This window comes from Pogona vitticeps, chromosome 4, assembly GCF_051106095.1.
Source record: "Pogona vitticeps strain Pit_001003342236 chromosome 4, PviZW2.1, whole genome shotgun sequence".
Taxonomy (NCBI): domain Eukaryota; kingdom Metazoa; phylum Chordata; class Lepidosauria; order Squamata; family Agamidae; genus Pogona; species Pogona vitticeps.
Window position 1 is genome coordinate 158,623,949 of NC_135786.1, and position 21,272 is coordinate 158,645,220.

The 21,272-nt window shown below is 41.0% G+C and overlaps 1 protein-coding gene across 1 annotated transcript in view; it reads left to right on the forward strand.

Moving 5' to 3' along the window:
• CDYL (chromodomain Y like) overlaps nt 1–21,272 on the forward strand; it is a 192,505-nt gene that overhangs the window by 71,356 nt on the left and 99,877 nt on the right. Inside the window, exon 2 of the mRNA XM_020789833.3 lies at nt 2,767–3,421. Within this exon, the coding sequence (XP_020645492.1) occupies nt 2,767–3,421 (655 nt within the window). The remainder of the gene's footprint in view (nt 1–2,766; nt 3,422–21,272) is intronic.

The following is a 21,272-nucleotide window of genomic DNA, read 5'->3' on the forward strand; positions in this document are numbered from 1 at the left end:
TGGGAGATGCTTTCATGATCCCTTGGCACAAGGGCCTTCTATACATGTTTCCTCCCATGCCATTGGTTCAGAGATCAGTGGTCAGAGCCCTCCAGCTGCAAGCAGAAGCAATCTTGATTGCACCTTGGTGGCCCAGACAACCTTGGTTCTCTCTACTTCTGCAGACAGCAGTCGACAAGGTCAAGCTTCCCCTCATCCCACACCTAATCACTCAGGACTCGGGGTTGATCTTCCACCCAGACCTCGACTCCCTCCAATTGACAGCGTGGAGGATATCCCATCAATAATGGAGGTCCTGGACAAGGCGAGAAAGCCTTCTACCATGCGGCTCTACCAACACAAGTGGCAAGGTTTTCTCAAATTCACTACAGAGCGGGGTTTACAAGCATCTCCCGTCTCTTTATCTACTTTGCTACTGTATCTCAGACACCTGTTTGATCTTGGCTTAACCAAGTCTACCTTAAAGGTGTACACCTCAGCCATTGTAACTTTCCAACCAAAGGGGTCTCAATCCTCGAGATGGTTTTCCCATCCGACGGTGAAAGCTTTCTTCAGAGGTCTGTCCAACATGAGACCCCCTGTGAGACGGCCATTACCTCAGTGGTCTTTACAGACAGTACTGCACTCACTGGTTCGTCCCCCCTTTGAGCCAATGGCTACCTGTGACCTGAAGTTTTTATCCCTGAAAACTTTGTTCCTTGTGGCAATCACTTCTGCCCGTAGGGCTAGTGAATTGGCGGCTCTCCGGGCTGATTCCCCTTACCTCCAGTTTTTCAAGGACAAGGTGGTGTTATACCCAGATGTCTCTTTCCTCCCCAAGGTGGTGTCGGAGTTTCATGTCAACCAACCTCTGTTGCTGCCTACTCTCTTTTCTGAGCCCTCTTCAGATATTGAACGCACGCTCCATTGTCTGGATGTTCGTCGTGCATTATCCTTTTATATCTCAAGGACCAAGGACTTCAGGAAGGTCCACAGACTGTTCTTGTGCTATTATGGCCAGCGTAAAGGGACTGCTGCGTCGACGTCGACCCTGTCCAGATGGTTGGTTTCCACCATTTCGTTGGCCTATGAGTTGCAGCACAAACCTCTCCCTGAAAACCTGCGTGCTCATTCTACACGAGCTGTTGCCACATCCACGGCCCTGCTGCGTGGGGTAGACATCCCCGATATATGCAGAGCAGCTACCTGGTCCAGTGTATCGACCTTCATCAAACACTACAGGCTGGACCTCAGGGCCAAGAATGAGACCAGATTCGGGAGGGCTATCCTTACATCACTGCTGCAGTGACGGCCCACCATCCTGTAAGTAGCTTGGTAGTCACCCATCAGTGTGGATTCATAGAGAACCACGTTAAAGAAGAACAGGTTACTTACCTGTAAACATGGTTCTTTAAGTGGATTCTCTATGAATACACACGACCCGCCCAACCTCCCCACATGTCCGTCACTGCTGATTGAGTTCCAACTCTCTCTATGTGCGGGCACATGGAACTGGGGATTTTTGGCGGGCTGCACTTGCGCAGTGCAGGGCAACTCAAACATTGTATCTTTTCCCTCATAGCTCTGGAAAATTCCGAGAGGAACCAGCGCAGGCGCTGTTTAACCCATCAGTGTGTATTCATAGAGAATCCACTTAAAGAACCATGTTTACAGGTAAGTAACCTGTTCTTTTTAATCAATATGATCATAAAATAGTATTATAGTGGTTGTATGTTTTCCGGGCTGTTTGGCTGTGTTCTTGAGGTTTTTCTTCCTAACATTTCACCAGTCTCTGTGGCTGGCATCTTCAGAGGACATCTTTCGGTCCTCTGAAGATGCCGAAATGAGACTGCCGAAACGTTAGAAAGAAAAACCTTAAGAACATGGCCAAACAGCCTGCGAAACCAGCAACAATCATTTGATCCTGTCCGTGAAAGCCTTCAAGAATACATAATGTTATATTATTGTGCTACCTTGTAATATGGTGACCCAGTACAGTACATTGAACATGAATGATGTAATCCTATGGATTTGTAGATTTATGCCAGTGCTGACTTCTCCAGCTTTCACTGCCTCCTGATGTTCTGGACTTCTATCACCTTCAAATCCCTGTCACTTTCCATTCAGCATGTGGATACTTTTCATATCAGCTTTGGACTGGGGTTAAAATGTGTAGTGTGTGACTAATGATGAAACAGTTTGGCTAAAAGCCATCTAAATTGTCCATTAGACAGCTTTTTAGATTAGATGGTGAAGTCATGACTTGCCTTAAGATCTTCCAAACTGTTTAGTAGCCAGAGAGAAAGGTTCTTGTCTTCTGCCAGTTGTGTTTTTAAGCAGACTGAGAGCTTTCTCATTAAATATTACACATCATGATTACTCATTATTATGGAACGGTATTCAGAGTGTGTGTAATTTTCAATATGTGTCTGAAGCTCAATGATCATCGTAATGGATGTAACAGAAGATGAAACTAGGTAACTATAGTGCTGTTTTTCTTTTAATGATCACCATTACAAGTTGTTGCTCACTTTCAGTACATGCATACATATAAAATAATTGAACATTTTAAAGTTTCTGGTACTTTGATCTCATGAAAGTGGCAAGAAAAAATATAGTCAATTACATTGCCTGCATTTAGAGATGATGATACCACTGGGTGGGCAAGATAGTCACCATCAGTTAGTGGTATATTATTGCCAAGCACTTCATTGTACATTTCATATCTACCATTTAAAACTTTCCCAAGCACATCATCATCATCATCTGTAATTCTTCTTTCAACAGGTAGAGAGAATTGTTGATAAAAGGAAAAACAAGAAGGGGAAGACAGAATACTTAGTGAGATGGAAAGGCTATGAGAGTGAAGACGACACATGGGAACCTGAACAGCACCTTGTGAATTGTGAGGAATATATACACGAATTCAATAGACATCACAATGAAAAGCAAAAAGAAAGCACACTAACAAGAACAAACAGGACATCTCCAAATAACGCAAGAAAACAAATTTCTAGATCTACTAATAGTTCATTTTCAAAGACCTCCAAGTCTTTAGTTATTGGAAAGGACCATGAATCAAAAAATCAATTACTTGCTGCCCAGAAATTTCGGAAAAACAACACTCCTCTCACTGGTAGAAAAAACATGGATCTTTCAAAGTCAGGTATCAAAATTCTTGTGCCCAAAAGTCCTATTAAGAGTCGGACAGCAGTGGATGGCTTTCAGAATGAAAGTCCTGATAAGCTGGACCGCGTAGAACAGGATCAGGAAGATTCTGTGGCACCAGAAGTGGCTGCAGAAAAGGCTGTTGGACCTTTTTTAGGACGTGGAGAAGAACGTGCTAGGATGGGGAGCAGGCCAAGAATACACCCATTAGTGCCACAAATAACTGTGCCAGTAGCAGCTACCATTGCATCTGCATTAACAATAAATGGAAAAGGTAAGCATGTTTTTTTTGGACGGGGCAGTTTTATGTATGTAATTGTTAAGGTAATTTTAAAAATGTCTGCGGTAATTTGTAGAGTTGTGTGGGGGTGTATCTGTTATGTTAAAATACTGTCTCATGAGTTTTTTTTTATTTGATGAAGGACTGCAGACCCATTTTATTTGTCAATATTTAGATTTCTTTTCTGAGATACATTGCAACTTGCCTTTGTTCAAAATAAGTCATATCTGTCTTGATTTTAAGTTTACCACTCGGTAATTCATTGTTGCTTTGTGTTGCTTGCATTTCTTAAATTTAGGTCGAATAGACATAATTTTTCATGAATGTTAGAAATCACTGAAATATTAAGGGATTCAGTGGTGTCATTCTGCTGATGGATCTGTTTTCATTGGCCAAAGCGGATCTCCATTACCCTTGCATCCTTCCCCATGTTCTTACACCTGTTGAGTTGGGAAACACTCTGGAGCTGGTTTTCAGAAGAGACAGGATTGTGAGGGAGAAGGATAAGGAAAAAATCCTGACATGATATCATATACTCACTGTTGTTGTACTTAAGCCAGAATTCACATATGTTTTGCTGGGAACTTAGTTGTATTCTTCTTTTCAGATTTGTGCCGGCAATTTTGTGTATTGGTCCTTGAAATATATCTCAATATTTAAAATGTATTGATAGTAATTCAGTTGTCCTTGCCTTCTGTGCATTTGACTTTATGCACTACTGAACTATATTGCATGTTAGATTGCTGTAATACATTCACTTCAATTCTTTATCAGCTCTTCCTATGCTTTCCTCACTATTTCTAAAAAAAAAAAATTCTTGTTGAACAAAGATCTGGTGTTGTTGGGGTTTTTTTTAACATATCATAAGGTAATTTGAAGATTATGGGGTGTATGCTGCATAGACAGAGCTGGTTGTAGAGCCCTTGGCTGGCTTACAAGATTGTGATAGAAAGTACTGTAATGGTTGTTGTGGGTTTTTCGGGCTCTTTGGCCGTGTTCTGAAGGTTGTTCTTCCTAACGTTTCGCCAGTCTCTGTGGCCGGCATCTTCAAAGGACAGCACTCTGTGCTCTGGTGTAGTTTGCTTGGGAGTTGAGTATTTATGGCTGTGAGATAGGCTTTTGTCCTTTTCAGGAGATGGGTGATTAATGTGTCATGTTGTGGGTGTATTGTTGTGATAAGGAGGAGAGGTTATCTGTCACTGTGTTTGATGGGTGTCATTATTTCAGTATTTTGAAATAGAATTTCATGTCCAGCTTGTTTTAGGGCATGTTCAGCCACTGCAGATTTTTCTGGTTGTTTTAATCTGCAGTGTCTCTCATGTTCTTTGAATATGGTGTGGATGCTTCGTTTTGTGGTTCCAATGTATACCTGGCCACAACTGCAAGGTATCCGGTATACTCCTGCAGTGGTGAGGGGGTCCCTTCTGTCCTTTGCTGACCATAACATTTGTTGTATTTTTGTGATGGGCTTGAATACTGTTTGTTGGTTGTGTTTTTTCAAAAGTTTCCCCATGTGGTCTGTGACCCCTTTGATGTATGGCAGAAATATTTTATATGTGGGTGGTTGTTTTTCTTCTTCAGTTTGGTGTTGTTTTCTTGGTTTGATGGCTCTTGTGATTTCATTTTTGGAACAGCCATTTTCCTGTAGGGCCCAATTCAGATGGTTGAGTTCAGTGCGGAAAAACTGAGCTTCACAGTTCCGACTTGCACGGTCTATTATGCCTCTTTTTTTGGTGTGGGTGGTGTTTGGAGTTTTTGTGTAGGTACCGGTCTGTGTGGGTAGGTTTTTCTGTAGACCTTGTGTCCCAGTCGGAGGTCAGTTTTGCGTATGACCATGACATCTAAGAACCGGAGTTGGCCCTATATTTCTTTTTCCATGGCGAATTGTATATTTGGGTGGATGCTGTTGAGATGGTTCAGAAATTCTTCCAAATTTTCTTCACCGTGGTTCCAAATAGTGAAGGTTTCATCCACATATCGGGACCAGAACGGGGTGCCGAAGCCAGGGCAAATTTTTCAAAATGCTCCATGTAGAAGTTTGCTATAACCGGGCTGAGGGGGCTCCGCATGGCCACTCTATCTGTCTGTCCATAGAATTCATTATCTCACTGGAAATAGCTGGTCGTTAGGCAATGTTGGAAGAGGGCCTTGATGTCTTCTGGAAATATCTGCTGGATGAGTGTCAGGGTGTCCTTTATCGGTTTCTTAGTGAACAGGGATATTACGTCAAAGCTGATCAGTCTGTCCCCAGGGTTGAGTTTTAGGGTGCTGATCTTGCTTATGAAATGTCCTGAGTCTTTTGATGCAGGATGAGGAGTGGGGGAAAGGAAATGAGGGCTCATGACCAAGTACTGTAATGGTTTTGTGCCAATAACCACCATTGGTGTTGCATAGGATCCCTAAAGTATGTTTGAGCTAGAGTGGAAGTTGCAGTCCTAAATAAGCATGTTAAGGAATAAACTTATTGAATAGAGTGGGACTGACTTCTGAGAAGGATTGTAGAATTTTGGAGTGGGGGCGCAGTATAATTAGTAAAGTGACTTCTAGAAGACAAAATTATCCCCTCTTTCATGGGGCATTCCATTTATTACCATTTCACCCTATCAGTTCTCAATAAAGTTATGATTGTAACATTTATTTAACTAATACAGCAACTTCACATCTTCACTAGGACTATAATTCTCAGATAGGTTTACTGAGAATCAAACTGTGTTCATTAGGGGTTATACTTAGGTGAATGTGTATACAGTTGCCATTGTATAACTTTCTACCTGCTGTACCGTGCAGTCTTGTGAGCAAGCTTCACTGAACTCAGTGAGGCTTTCTTCTGAGTAAAATATGTGATTGAGCTTCACATTTGTTTTTGTTTGTAGTCTCTGTGGATGACACAAATGGCTTTGTGCATATGCAGAGCCACATTCCAGAATGTTCCCCAGCTAGAGTTTTTGGTGGTAACCTCACCCCTTCTCACCCCTACTCACTCTTGTGCATATGGCTGCCTTGGTCAGCAGCCCTCATTTCCTTTTTTTTCCACCTCAGAGTTAAATTGGATGTTCTTTAGCTAGCGCAAGTTCATACATTATTTCTTCCTACCACGTTTCTCCTGTTTTCTTTTGGCCTGCCTTGATTTGTTTTTCTTTCTATTCCTGTTGTTAATTTATTTCTTTGCAATGTCTGTTTCCTTTTTCTATGATTTTGGGCTTGGCTCAATGACAACATTTTATAACACAACAGTCGCACCATGTTGACATTTCAAGGCTTCAGGACTCGCCTCCTCATTCTGAATATAATGAGGAAGAGTGTTTGGAGCGCCACTTAACAGGACTCCTTTCTCCAGGGATGGGGACTCGTGACTTGTGAGCGAGTCTGACTCAAATCACACAGGCAACTCGACTCATCTCACAGGTTTTGGTGAGGACTTGCCACAGGGGGGTTGGGCCTGTTTAGTCCTTCGCAGCTTCCCTTCCAGACCCATTGTCTGAACAAGCCTTGAAGGAAGCATGGCTGCAGGAGCTGGTAGAGGGGTCATAGAGTGGGGGGATTGCAGAGGGGGCAGGGGGTTCTGGAGGGGAACATGGGGCTTTTACCTCCTCCTCGGCAGTGGTGGCCATCTTTAGAGGCAGCAGGTAAGACGTCTCTTCCAGAAGCCAAGGACTTGCTGCCTACACCAATTGCCTGCAGCCCAGTTGATAGGTGGGCCTGCAGAGAGACAGGGGCTCACTCAGGAAGGGAAGCCTACCCACTGCCTTTGTGCATGCACAACTTATCAGCTGGGCGGTATGCAGTCCAAATCTTTGAGTCCCAGTCCTGTGTCCCAAGCCTGGTGGAGCAGGGCAAACAACTGTTGACTCAGACTCAAGATTTGGGACTTGGACCCAAAGACTTGGAACTTGGGACTCAGGCCCAAGGACTTGCCAACATCCCTGCCCTTCTGCAGAGATCTTATATCTGGATCTGGTTATCAGGGATTTCACACCACTCTCTCCCTCAGAGGATCTTCACCCCTGTGTGGATCAAATTCTCTGACTTGCATGATCCCTCATCAGACTGTGGATGTCCCTGCCTCTCTTATCAATTCTTTCTACTCCTATTAAGCAGACTTGGGGCAACCCTTCTTCCATCCTATCAACCATTGTGAAGGATAGAGAATTTCTAATGTATCCAAGAAGAGGAGGCTTCCTTTTTATGTCAGTGCCCCAAGCCCAGTTAAACTGAGGTCAAGGCAGCTCAAACCAAAGGGAATTAATGATGCTCATTCCTTACTGGTGGATAGGGAGGGTTGGAAAATCAGCCTCATAGATTGTAGATTTTATTCTTTGATGGCCTTGGGAATACAGGTAAGTAATTACAAAGCTACAGTGGCTGCATATCAGCAGCTCCTTTGGGAGAGACTAGAGCTTCTCTGTCCGTTACCAAAAGATCAAAAGCCGTTGACACTTTCTGTCGAGAGATGTGTAAGCTGTCTGACAGCTGTCTGACCACCAACCAAATCAACACTACAGAACAGTTGGCTGACTGCGTTGAAGGTGATTGAAGTCTCAGTAGCTCTTTGCAAAGACTTGTGACTCCTTACCACTAATATGCAAAAAGACCCGCAAGCCCAGATAGAGGACCTTGTCTTTGATGGGGACAGCCTCTTTAATGCTACTATGGATGAGGTCATGGACCACCTGGGCAAATCCTGTACTACAGCTAGGAAAATGGGCCTTTCACACCAGCCCAATAAACAAATTGGCATTGCACACGCTACTCTACCCAGACACATCATCCGTCTCCTCAGTCATTCCATTGTTCAGCTCCATGACAGAAACAGAGACAGTCCTACAAATAACATAGAACCTGTCAGTCTACAGCCTGTGAGGACAGTCTTCATCCACCTTTCTTCCCCTCACTTGCAGTTACTTCCTTGCTGTCAACCCACCTTGTTGTCTTGCACCATTTAGTATCTTGGCACTCCATGACCACTGACCAGCAAGGTGCTCACCATCATCCAAAGGGTTGTGCCCTAGAGCAGTGATGGTGAATCTTTTTGGGCCTGAGTGCCCAAAGTGCAACAGAAAATCAACTTACTTATTTCAAAGTGCCAACACTGCAATTAAAACCCAAATACTGAGGTTTTAGTTTAGAAAAAAAACAACTGCCCCTGCACTGCAAGGGTTAAATGCTTGTTGTTTTTCCTTTGGAAAACAAAAAAATATTTACCAGTCCTCCACTGTCCCATTGCTAGACCAGTAATGGTCGCCATTGCACCCCTCCGCTGGACCACTGCACCAGCAGAGGGGAGTGCTGAAATCTGGGATTGGGGGAATTACGGCTCGCGTGCCCACAGAGAGGGCTCTGTGTGCCAGCAGTGGCACGCGTGCCACAGGTTCACCATCGCTGCCCTAGAGTTTAACAGTTTACCTCATCTTGGCATATTTCACTCCACCATTCCATCCCTTCCTCTTCAAGAAAAGTTTTTGTCTCTCTTTGCCAAAGTGTCACATTTCCTGCATGGCCCTTGATTGTTTCACCAAACAAAGGCTCACGCCGCAAGCTGTTCAGCTGCCACCAGTTGTTCACAACAACTTTCAATGCTAATGACAGAGACAACATGTCATTTTATATAAAGCAGAAATAGTTTCTTGTAACAAAGAATAAAGGTTAAGCCAACATATTTTGCTCTGAACAAAACAGTTGGTTCACTACCCATCAGCTCTTGCTTAGCAGTCTGTCTCCCCCAAAATCCCAATTCACCACCCTCCTGTCTCCTCATCCTGCAGAGACTCTTATATCTTGTGACTCCGCCTCTCCAGCACTCTCATTGGTACATGCAGATAGCATATTAATATTCATGATCTGGGCGGATGCCACAAGGAGCAATTCAATGCTTTCCTTGGCAGTGTCCCATGACCTATGTATTTTCTCCTTTTACATATCGGTTCCCAAACACAGTGGGGCCTCAGACCTAATTTGGATCTTTGCAACCTAGACTCATAGAATCATAGAATGATGAAGTTGGAAGGGGCCTATAAGGCCATCAAGTCAACCCCCCCTGCTCATTTCAGGAATACAAATCAAAAGATAACTTAAATTATTTTATTTGTCTGAAAAAGTTTTGAATGGTAACCCTTGCTGCCATCACTCTTCTGCTTCATAATGGAGATCCGTTTGCATCAATCGATTTTTATGTCACCATCAGACCAGCTCACAGATAATATCTCGGTGTCACTCCAGGACAACAGCTATTCCAGCTCAGGGGACTACCATTCAACCTGGCCATGGCACCAAAGGTCTTTACCAAGTGTATGGCCCTGGTGGTGGCCAGTCTATAAACACATGGTACTGTCATCTTCTGCTGTTTGAATGATTTATTGCTGGAAGCAAGATCACAAAATCGTCTGAGACACTGTGTTTTCTACATCATCTCCTTTACAAGTTTGGACTGTGAGTCAACAAGAGGAAGCCCCAACATTCCTACACTTACATTGGAGCTCTCTTGGATTTCCATTTAGGCCAAGCACTTCTCCCCTGAGACAAAAGACTCAAGATAGCCTGATTGACTACCAAAGTTATTCAGAATCCCACTTCTGCTCATACAATACAGATACTCCTTGATCTCATATCAATCAAAGTTCATTGACAACTGATAAATATAACACTCCCCTTTCCTTCCAGTCTGAAATTGACAAGGTGATTCAAGCTACCAGGAAGCCATCTGCTCATAAATCCAATGATGCCAAATAGGCAACATTTACAAACTTTGCTCAGAAGCATGATCGCTTGCCATTCTCCTACAATGTTTCTGACATCTTTTGCTATCTTTTCTTTCTAAAGCAGTGGTTCCCAACCTTGGGCCTCCAGATGTTCTTGGACTACAATTCCCAGAAGTCTTCACCACCACTGCTGGCCAAGATTTCTGGGAGTTGAAGTCCAAGAACAACTGGAGGCCCAAGGTTGAGGACCACTGTTTTAAAGATACTTTCTTACTCATCTACCAAAGTCTGTCTCAGTTCTGTATCAGCTACGAGAGTCTGCCTTATTCACCCATTCTGTTGTAAAGAGATTCTTAAAAGGGCAAAAGAATGTGATATCTCAAGTTCAATCTCCATTACCATCTTGCTCTATTCAGTTTGTTCTGTCTTGGCTCATGAAACCTCAGTTTGAGCCTCCAACAACATGTATTCTCCACTTGCTCTTCTGGAAGACAGTCTGTTTTTAGTGACTATTATGTCTACCTGCCACACATCCGAACTTTGCACATTCTGTATTGACCTGCCTTACTTGTCTTTTCATGCAGAATTTTACTCCATGCTGACATGTCTTTTCTTTGTGATATGGTTTCAAATTTCTACCTCAACTATGAAATAATATTGCCAGCTTTCTTCTACAACCCTATCTTGCCCTTGGAGTGTGCTTTACATGGTTCAGTTTGTGATAAGGATTGGTGTTCTGTCTGTCACATACTACTCTTTTTGTTTGCTACAGAGGTTCTAGAAAAGGTACCTAATTTCCTGCATAGGATGACAGAGTGCATCGCCTTGACTTATCAATTAGCAGTCCTTTCAACTCCTTTAAGTCTGAAGTTGCATTTGACAAGAGCTCTTGCTTCCTTTGCTGCAGCTCTCAAGGGCATTTCTCTCCATAAAGTCTTCAAAGCTGCCATGTGATCCCAAGCATCTACCTTTATCAAGCATTACTGGCTAGATGTGAAAGCCAGAGATAATACTCAATTCAGGAGGTCCGTGCTTTCATCTGTTCAGCCTGCAGTCTACCTATTTGTGAGATCCACACAGACCAGAAAGAACTATGGCTGGTTGCTTATCTGTAACTGTTGTTCTTCAAGCGGTCATCTGTGGATTCTCACAACCTACCCTCCTCTGCTCAGTGTCCTATTATCTTTCTCTTTGGCAGATAGAACAGAGAGGTGCTGATTGAGGTGTGCCTTTATATGGGTGGGGTTACTGCCAAGAAGCTTAGCTGAGGAATGTTCCAGAATATGGCACTGTGTACATGCAAACCTATTTGCAAGAGTCCACAGATGACCTGTCAAAGAACAATTACAGATAAGCAACCATTCATTACTGAGTTACTACAGTTGGAGCAACGTTCTGATGTACTGGCAGAATTAATGGAAATATTTTGTTACGTTACTTAATTTCACATACTTTCTTTTAAAGAGAAGTATTTGTTTTCGGTTTTAAACTGTAACTGTAGTATGCTTGTGACAGATCTGAAAGAGTTCAACTTGACAAAAATGTCCTGTTGGAATTCTAAGTGAAATATTGAAACAGAACAATATATTTTTATACACATAGCTTGATACTATAGATAGAAAAAGTTAAATTCCATACTTTAGAAGAGATCAGATAAATGGTTCAGCATTCACTCTTTAATATACTGTATTTTTCCATGTATAAGACACTAATTTTTCCTAAAATCATTACACTAAAAATTGAGGGAATTTTTAGTGTAAAGATTTTTACACGGAAGTAAGCTGAGATAGCTGAGGAGACAACAAAACATCCCATACCTTGCCTCTGTAAACAGGCTTCCTTCAGTCATGAGGCTTAGCTTCCTCCAGTCACAAGCCTTAGCTTCCTCCAGTCACAAGCCTTATGGAACTGATGTCAATTGGAACACACCTCATTGGAGGTGGAGCCTGTAGGCTCAGATTCAACAGGCACTCGTAATGTCTGACGTTCGGAGCCCAGAGGATGAATACTCAAATATAAGTTTTTTTAATTTTGGGGTTAGAAAAGTGGAGGGGGTGTCTTGTAAATGGGGTCATCTTATAAATGGAAAAATATGGTAATAATGTATTTATGTTGAAATCATGCAGAATTTAACAAAGATGCTCTCTAAACTTAAAAAGGACACCGTTTTTTTGGGGGGGGGGGACAATCCCAAAATGATTAATGTTCCCCAAAGTCTGCAATTAAATGTTAGTGCTTGGGGTGATTGCTGAGGTCCTGCCTATTTTGTTTTAGTAAGTGACAGCTTGATTGATTAAAAACTTAATGAATAATCATAAACATTTATATAAGTTATTCAAGTGTTCCAGATTCATCAAATAGATTATTTAATAGTTTATACCACGGTAGTATGCCTTTCTTCAACTTGGTGCTCTCTAGCTTTGTTGAACTACAGCTCTCATCACCTTCAGTCACTGTCTCCCATTGACCATAACTGATTTGTTGCCTGACATGTACAAAAATTCCAGTTTCTTATAGAAGATGCTTCTGCAAGGTGACTCAGTAATAGCATTCCCCGTAATGCCATGACCTCATACTGGAGGAACCTAGGATTTGTAGCTTAGTCCCCTTATAACAACACAAAAGGACACATAACTGCTGACTTATTAAGGTGGGACCACTATTCTATATGCAAATGAAAGAGTCTTTGGACTGGAGCTGCATCATAATTTGCTCTAGTAACACTGAGACACTGTAATGACTTCTATTCTAGTCAAAGAGTTTGTGACTAAGCCAAATGAAAATTCCCTGCAAGCTATCAATATGTCATACATGAAAGCCATCCAAAACGAACAATGAAGTAGACTTTTGGTTGTTGTTGTTGTTTAGTTGTTTAGTCATGTCTGACTCTTCATGACCCCATGGAGCAGAGCATGACAGGCCCTCCTGTCTTCCACTGCCTCCTGGAGTTGGGTCAAATTCATGTTGGTTGCTTCCATCCATCTCATCCTCCTTGCAGTCCAGGGGACCCTCAAGAGTCTCCTCCAACACCACAATTCAAAATCATCAATTCTTCGGCAGTCAGCCTTCTTTATGGTCCAGCTCTCACTTCCATACATTGCTACTGGAAAAACCATAGCTTTGACTATGCGGACCTTTGTTGGCAAAGTGATGTCTCTGCTTTTTAAGATGCTGTCTAGGTTTGTCAACACTTTTCTCCCCAGAAGCAGGCATCTTTTAATTTCGTAGCTGCTGTCACCATCTGCAGTGATCATGGCACCCAAGAAAGTAAAATCTGTCACTGCCTCCATATCTTCCCCTTCTATTTGCCAGGAGGTGATGGGGCCAGTGGCCATGATCTTAACTTTTTTGATGTTGAGCTTCAGACCATTTTTGTGCTCTCCACTTTCACCCTTATTAAGAGGTTCTTTAATTCCTCCTCATTTTCTGCCATCAGAGTGGTATCATCTGCGTATCTGAGGTTGTTGATATTTCTTCCAGCAATCTTAATTCTGGTTTGGGATTCCTCCAGTCCTGCCTTTCGCATGATGTATTCTGCATGTAAGTTAAATAAGCAGGGAGACAATATACAGCCTTGTACTCCTTTCCCAATTTTGAACCAATCAGTTGGTCCATATCCAGTTCTAACTCTTGCTTCCTGTCCCACGTATCGGTTTCACAGGAGATAGATAAGGTGGTCAGGCACTCCCATTTCTTTAAGAACTTGCCATAGTTTGCTGTGATCCACACAGTCATAGGTGTTTGTGTAGTCAGTGAAGCAGAAGTAGATGTTTTTCTGGGACTTTTGGTCGGCTATGGTAATTCAAGCTTCAAATGCTTCAGTGTTGCATTGTTATAGAGACATAGCAGTCCTTAGCATACAGCATTATCTGTTAAGTACTCTATTTTTTGATTCAGTAATTCATATGTACTTAATCCCTTGCATATTGCTTTTGAGGATTCCAAACACTTTTCATATATTACATAAGGTAAAATACACCTTTCAAATGAATAACTGACTCGTAGATACATTCCGTTCAATCAGCAATTCCAAACGTACACAAATCTTGCTTTTTAAGAGTTGTTTGCTTTAATCTTCAATCTGCTCAGCACTCTAGTTTCTACATGCAATGACTTCTAGTAGCACAGCAGCAGCTATTGTCTCTGGCTTGCCACTTCAGACTTCATGCCAAACCATAGGTGGGCTTCCTTAACCATTGCTTGGCTTGATAGCTGTACAGAAATGACTTAGTTCAGCTATCTAATGACTTTATGCCTGAGGTGAAGCTTGAATTAAATGTTTCCTGGCTCTTGGCTCACATTCTTAACAACTGCGTTTTACCATATCTCAAAAGCTTGAAAACAAATAACAATTGTTTTGAATTCTCCCTTTGTATAAAAAAACTCATCTTATTGATGTATATGGAAATTAATAGGAATTTTCAATATAGCATTTACATATTCAAAGGTGTCATCCACATCTGTGAGTGTGTTGTGATAGTAATCCTGAGATAGCACACACTCTGTGCCCGACTAACACTAACAAAAGAACAAGTTATTCCTCAAAAAATAATTCAGAACACCTGCCATCTTACTTGACATGTGGCTAATTATATACCACATTTTAAAATTCCTTGTTTCTTCTTTGCTTTTGTTTAATTATAATTTAATCATTTTAAGTGTCCTTGCTAGTATCAAAATATTTATGATACTATTATTTCAGGGTTTCTGTACCTGTCTTTTGCTAATTAAACCAGATCTTCCTGCTTTAATCTTGTTTCCTTTACGACATTATTGAGAGAGAGAGAGAGAGAGAGAGGAGATAAAAACTGGAAATGTGAAGCTTAAGGTAACTCAAGGTAGTCTGCCAGTGGTGTTGTTTAGGTACCGGGATGGCAAAATTAGCAAAGAACTTTGTCTAAAGTGTGTCTATAGGTCTAGTGCCCAAAGAAATGTCACTTGAAGGAGTAAGGGTTTCAGAAAATTTAGCAGTGTCTAGTTTCGATCTGTAATGTACTTGTTAAAGAACTATTTCTGTTGTTCAAACGTAGTGGTTGCAATGTATAATTCATATGGCTTTTGCTCTCATTGCTGGTATTCAGTGTTAAGTGAGATGTTAAGTGAGTGTGGATGCTTTCAACATGGTATCAGCATAGATACCATTCTGTGTACTGAAGTTATACCTCATTTCTCAATTGTTCTTCAAATTACCTGTTATAAAAACACATATATTCTTATATATTCTTCTTCTTTAACTACTGTTCTCCCATCCTCTTTCTGTTATGCATCGCTTTCTGATTCAGCTGTACTTCACAGTGCTATGACTTTCTGGTAAGTTCCGTTCCTCCGGGCCCCAGTCTCCGCCACATATTTTGAAGGACACGGTAAAGCTGCAGCTAATATTGGTGTCTGTCAATATCTCTTCAGCTGAGACTTGGATATACTTAGAGACAAGTGCAGAAAAATTAATAGATATCAGATATAGCAAAAATGAAGCAATAGTATTTCATTGAAGCAGATACAGTAGTAAAATGGGACTGATGGGTACACTTGTTTGGATAAATGACATTCTCCTAAATTCTGTATGGCAAAATAACATATAATATAAAATAATTCTCTTTCTTTGATACTGTAAATGGCTTTGTGTATGTGTATTTCTAACATGAATATGTAGACACAAACACTTCTGAGTTACTGATATGATAGCACGGTGTATTGTAACTAATTTTCTTTCCGCCCTTCTGTCAACAAGATCTAAAATGTTGGGGGAAAGAATGAAGAATATTGCAGCATGTTATTGGTTTAAATTTTGGTTTAATTGTTTTAAATATTAATATACAATATTTACATGTGTATTGACTTACTGGAACACCTGCCAGTTTCTCCCTCATTCTTGTTTACTCCCACATTATTCCATCCACTAAAGTAGACTTTAAGTTTAACTTGATAAGGAAGCTTATGGTGTCATAATTTCTTGATTTATCATGATCTGTTACACTGAATTAATTGGTGGTGCTTCTGATTTTCACCTGAAAACTAAACAGAATTTGTTCAGTGTGTATAATTCATTCAGAACATTAAGGATATTGCTAAATCTATAACTTCTCAAAATTGCGCACATGTAGATGTTGGTAAAAGAGCTTTTTCCAGCTATAGACGTCTGCTCTGCAAAGTAATCATATACATAAGAATGTGTGTATGAATGAATAGAGGTGCAGATTTTGGGCATCTGCCATCGAATTTATTTAGTTAATAGCCTTCATTGTAGTAGGAATTTATTTAGTTAATAGCCTTCATTGTAGTAGATGGTTGTTATAACTAACAAACTTAAGGAAAATACTTTACCCAAAGTGTACCCAGTGAAAGTCTGGGATAGGAACTCTTTCATTATTTATTAAAAGTGTTTATTGGTCAGTATTTGGTTACATAGGTATAGTGGCATAATGGGAATGATGCTCCCAGCAATGGCAGATTGCCACTAATTAAGGAGTCCCTGTTTCGATATTGGATTGTATATGATTTGTGCTCCATGAGATGATGTCACACATAATCTAAAATTGGAGGGTCTGCTTTATTACTGGCAATCTGCTACTTCCAGTGATGTCATTTGCATTGGACTGATGTAGTAATGCAACAGGATTTTGGCCATTGCTTTCCTGCTTACCAGGGTCTCCCAGTCCAGTGTATAATAAATACATAAAAGCATTCCTTTAAAAACTAATTTAAAAGCTACATTTCAACAACTTTTATAACCAAACACCAGATAGAACAATATACTTTTGAGTGCCCAACAGAAACTCACTGAGGATGGCACTAGACTGTTTTCTCTTAGGAGGGGATTCCACAATCAGGGTGCTTCTACAGAGAAAGCCATGTAAATAAGTAATAGGAAAAATTAAGGCAATTAAATAGAATATTTAAAATATTTCTCAAGAAATTTGAAGATGTAATTGTTTGCCTAAAGGGAGCAAATTTTTTCCATAGCTCCCTGCTACATAGGGCCATCTTGAATTGTCCAATAAAAAGTGTGTGTGGCTATTTGGAAGTAAAAAATTAATAAAAGAACCTAGATAGATAATGTAGCTTTCCTCGTTCTTTTTCAGTAGTCTGAAAATAGCTTTTAAGAAGAAAACAGAATTATAGGCACAAAACTGAAGAACGTTGAGGCATTTGTCATGGATACCTACCTGCAGAGGAGAAAGACTCATGTCATGCCTCATTGCCCAGTGAAATTCTGGCACCCTTCTAATAATTTTTATCTTCCACAGTGATACATTTATAGTACATTAACATAGAGGTAGGTAAAGGTCACGCAACCATGGAAACTGTCTACAGACAAACGCTGGCTCTATGGCTTGGTAATGTAAAGGTTCCCCTTGACAAATTGTCCAGTCGTGTCCAATTCTAGGGGGCGGTGCTCATCCCCATTTCCAAGCCAGTGTTTGTCTGTAGATAGTTTCCATGGTCACTTGGCCAGCGCGACTAGACACAGAACGCCGTTATTTTCCCACCATGGTGGTACCTATTTATCTACTTGCATTTTTACAAGCTTTCAAACTGGTAGGTTGGCAGGAGCTGGGACAAGCGATGGGAGCTCACTTAGTCGCATGGAATTGAACTACTGATTTTTCAGTCTTGCAGCCCAGAGGCTTCTGCAGTTTAACCCACAGCACCACCATGTCTCTAATATATAGGTTCGTTCATTTAGTTGTTTAGTCGTGTCTGACTCTTCGTGACCCCACGAACCAGAGCACGCCAGGCCCTCCTATCTTCCACTGCTTCCCGTAGTTGTGTCAATTTCATGTTGGTTGCTTCGCAGATACTGTCCAACCATTTCATCCTCTGTCATCCTCTTCTCCTCTTGCCATCACACTTTCCTAACATCAAGGTCTTTTCCAAGGAGTCTTCTCTTCTCATGAGATGGCCAAAGTACTGGAGCCTCAGCTTCAGAATCTGTCCTTCCAGTGAGCACTCGGGGTTGATTTCCTTTAGAATTCATAGGTTGTTCTCCTTGCAGTCCAGGGGACTCTCAAGAGTGTCCTCTAGCACCACAATTCAATAGCATCAATTCTTCGGCAGTCAGCCTTCTTTATGGTCCAGCTCTCACTTCCATACATCGCTACTGGAAAAACCATAGCTTTGACTATTCAGACTTTTGTTCTTTTGTTCTTATATAGGTAGCCACTATCAAATGAACATATTATGGATGAAATTCTGTTGCACTTGTTACTTATTCATATTGTAGAACTTTAAGTGTGTTACAGTTTTACTTTTTTAAGGTGTAGAGGAAGGGGTGTATTAGATAAATATTAGGACCTAATTCACTTAATCAGTGGGAACTTGGTAAGTAAGTACTTAGATATGTTTCTTTGAGTCAATAGATCCATTATAATAAAGACTAATAATTGAACTTAGGCCATAGTATTTACTGGCTGCTTCACGGTTTTAATGTGATGAATTTTGCACCTGGTGGATTGAATTAAATTGCAATGTATGCTGCTAGATAGGTTTGTCCACTTTTCGCATTGAGAACTCTGTTACTGAGGCAGTCAGGGTGAATTTGATTTAGATCAGATAAATTTAAATCGTGCTTTAAATCACTAGTCAATAAGCATTTTATTTAAAAATCGGATTTAAATAAAAAAATGTAAAAATCCATATTTTTAAAATTTTAAATAAGATTAAAAATAAAATAAAATGCTTGCTGACTCATGATTTGAATCAATTTCATTTAAATCAAATTCATCTTGGAGGCAGAACTCAGTTGAAAGTGTATTGTTTAGAAAGGGCACGGCATAAGTGAGAGTATTTTCTTATTGTTTACTGTAGCGAACAGCCCCGTCCTCACCTGTCCGTCACAGCTGAACAGGGGAGAAGGAGCCAATGAGAGGACAGAAGGCAGAGCCAAGGGGGGAGGGGGCTGGATATAAAGGCTGGTGTATGGAGTCTGAGAGATATTCTGGTAGTGAGAGACAGTGTGAAGCTTAAAAGTGAACTAAGAGTGAGTTAGAGATCTGTAAGAATGCTGAATGGAACAGAGAGTTGATAGAGCTTTAAACTTAAAGTAGAATTAAATACAAGTGATTAGCAACCCGTGATTTACCTATTGAATATTAATTATATATTAACTTCCCTGATCTAATAAATGACTTAAGTTTTAAAAGCACACATGTCTCCTGGATTAAATTGTATTAAAGCTACAATACCTGGTGGCAGCGAAGAAAGAAGAAGAGCGAGAACCTCGTGAAGGCCTGGGGGAATAGGGGCTTCAGAGGAGATTGCCACATTTACATTTATACTTGCTACTTTTTGAACAGATTTTCATGATTTGTCACATCATGAATAAATCAACAGGTGAGCAAGACTAACACTCATATCGTAAAAGAAAATAAATGAAAACAAAAGGAGACCAGTGAAAATTGAAGTTACAATTATTTAAAGCTTTGTTCTTCCGAACTGACTGAATAGCTCAGTGAGTGAGTCAGTCAGTCAGTCATTCATTTATTCATTCATAAAATTTATACCCTGCCCATCTAGACCAAAGTCTACTGTGGGCAGCTAACAATAAAACATAAAAATAAAAACAATATAATAAAATAGAGGCAACCTAATAGAGTTAGGTGTATAATAAAATTGAGGAAACATCTAATAGAGTTAGGTGTGTGACTGTGGAAACAGAGGTTGAGAATTAGATTCCCCACTGTTTATCTCAAGAGAAGAACTAGCCATATAGCTTCCAGTAAGCTGCACAGTCCTAGGACGTTCCAGAATAAGAATAAGGGAATGATAAATTATTTCTGAGTTTGATATACCTCATAAGTCAAAATTGACTCGACTGTTGTTATTGACCTTCTGAACTTTCATTTTGAATTCATCCTGCAAGCAAGTGGGGTGCTCCTAGTACTAGTGTCAGATGCTCTTCGAATATGACTGTAGGCAAGAAACAGCTGCCATATTCTGGAGCAGCTGAAATTCCCATGATATTGGCACAATTAAAAACAACAACAACATTCTACCATGTAACACTAAAAAGAGTGGCAGGCCAAACAAAAATTTCTAATGCAAAAACTGGGCATCAGATCATCCCCAATTTTGGCACAGTGGGAGAAGACCATCTGCTCCTGCTCTGTGGCCAGTTTGGAAATGTGTGGGCAAAGGGTTTTTGATTTATGATTTTTTTAAAAGTAACATTGTTTTACCCCCATACAGAAGTGACCTGGAGCTCCCACTGATTGAAAACAGATGAAATACATTGATAAGATAAAATCTGCATACCAGAAAAAAGTCCATTTTAGCTTCTTTTTTTCATTCACAGGAATTGTGCCATTCATAGCTCTAATTCATACTTTTCAATTAGTACTTTTAAAGCCTGAAAAGCTGTGAAGTTTCTGGCTTTTCTAATAACTTATGAACATAAAGGACTGAACTATTTGCATAGTATAGCATTCTGACCAATCAGAATGCATCTGGAATTAGCCAGGCGCTGTATAGGGCAGGTGTCTGACGTCTGTCAGTTTAAACCCTGCCTCAACATTCATTGTGAAAGAAAGCATTTAACTCCTTTCTGGCTACACATTTTACCTCCTTCCTGTGAAAATATTTAAAAAGATGTTTTAGAAAATAGATAACATTCCACAGCGCATTCATTTAAGCCAGGGGTGTCCAACCTTTCACCTTCCCTGGGCCACATTAGAAGATGAAAATTTGGTTTGGGCCGCACATACATTTGGTTTTGGCCGCATGGGGGGGGCAGCCCTAGCCGTCCTCCGCAGCCCCGCTCCAAGCGCGCTTACCGGCAGCTGCGATCTCAGACAGCAGAGGCTGCCAGCTTCGACTCCGGTGGCTTTATGGGGCTGGGAGGGGTCCGCCTATTGACGGGGACGGTGCAATGCAGTCACGCAGCCCCCCCTGTCCCCTCCCCTCCCACTCCTTCCTTCCTTCCCTCGCTCCCCCTCTACTGTTGTGGCATGCCCCAGCCACATTCCAGCCGCAAGTGCCGGCAGTGTAACTTGAAACTTTGGAATTTCTTTAAAAATAAAAAATTGCACTGGGTCACATTACGAGCTGACCTGGGCCGCATGCGGCCCTCAGGCCGCAAGTTGGACAAGCCTGATTTAAGCTGTGAAATTACTGCTTTTTTTTGTGGTTGTGGTTGGGGATAATCTCAAAGC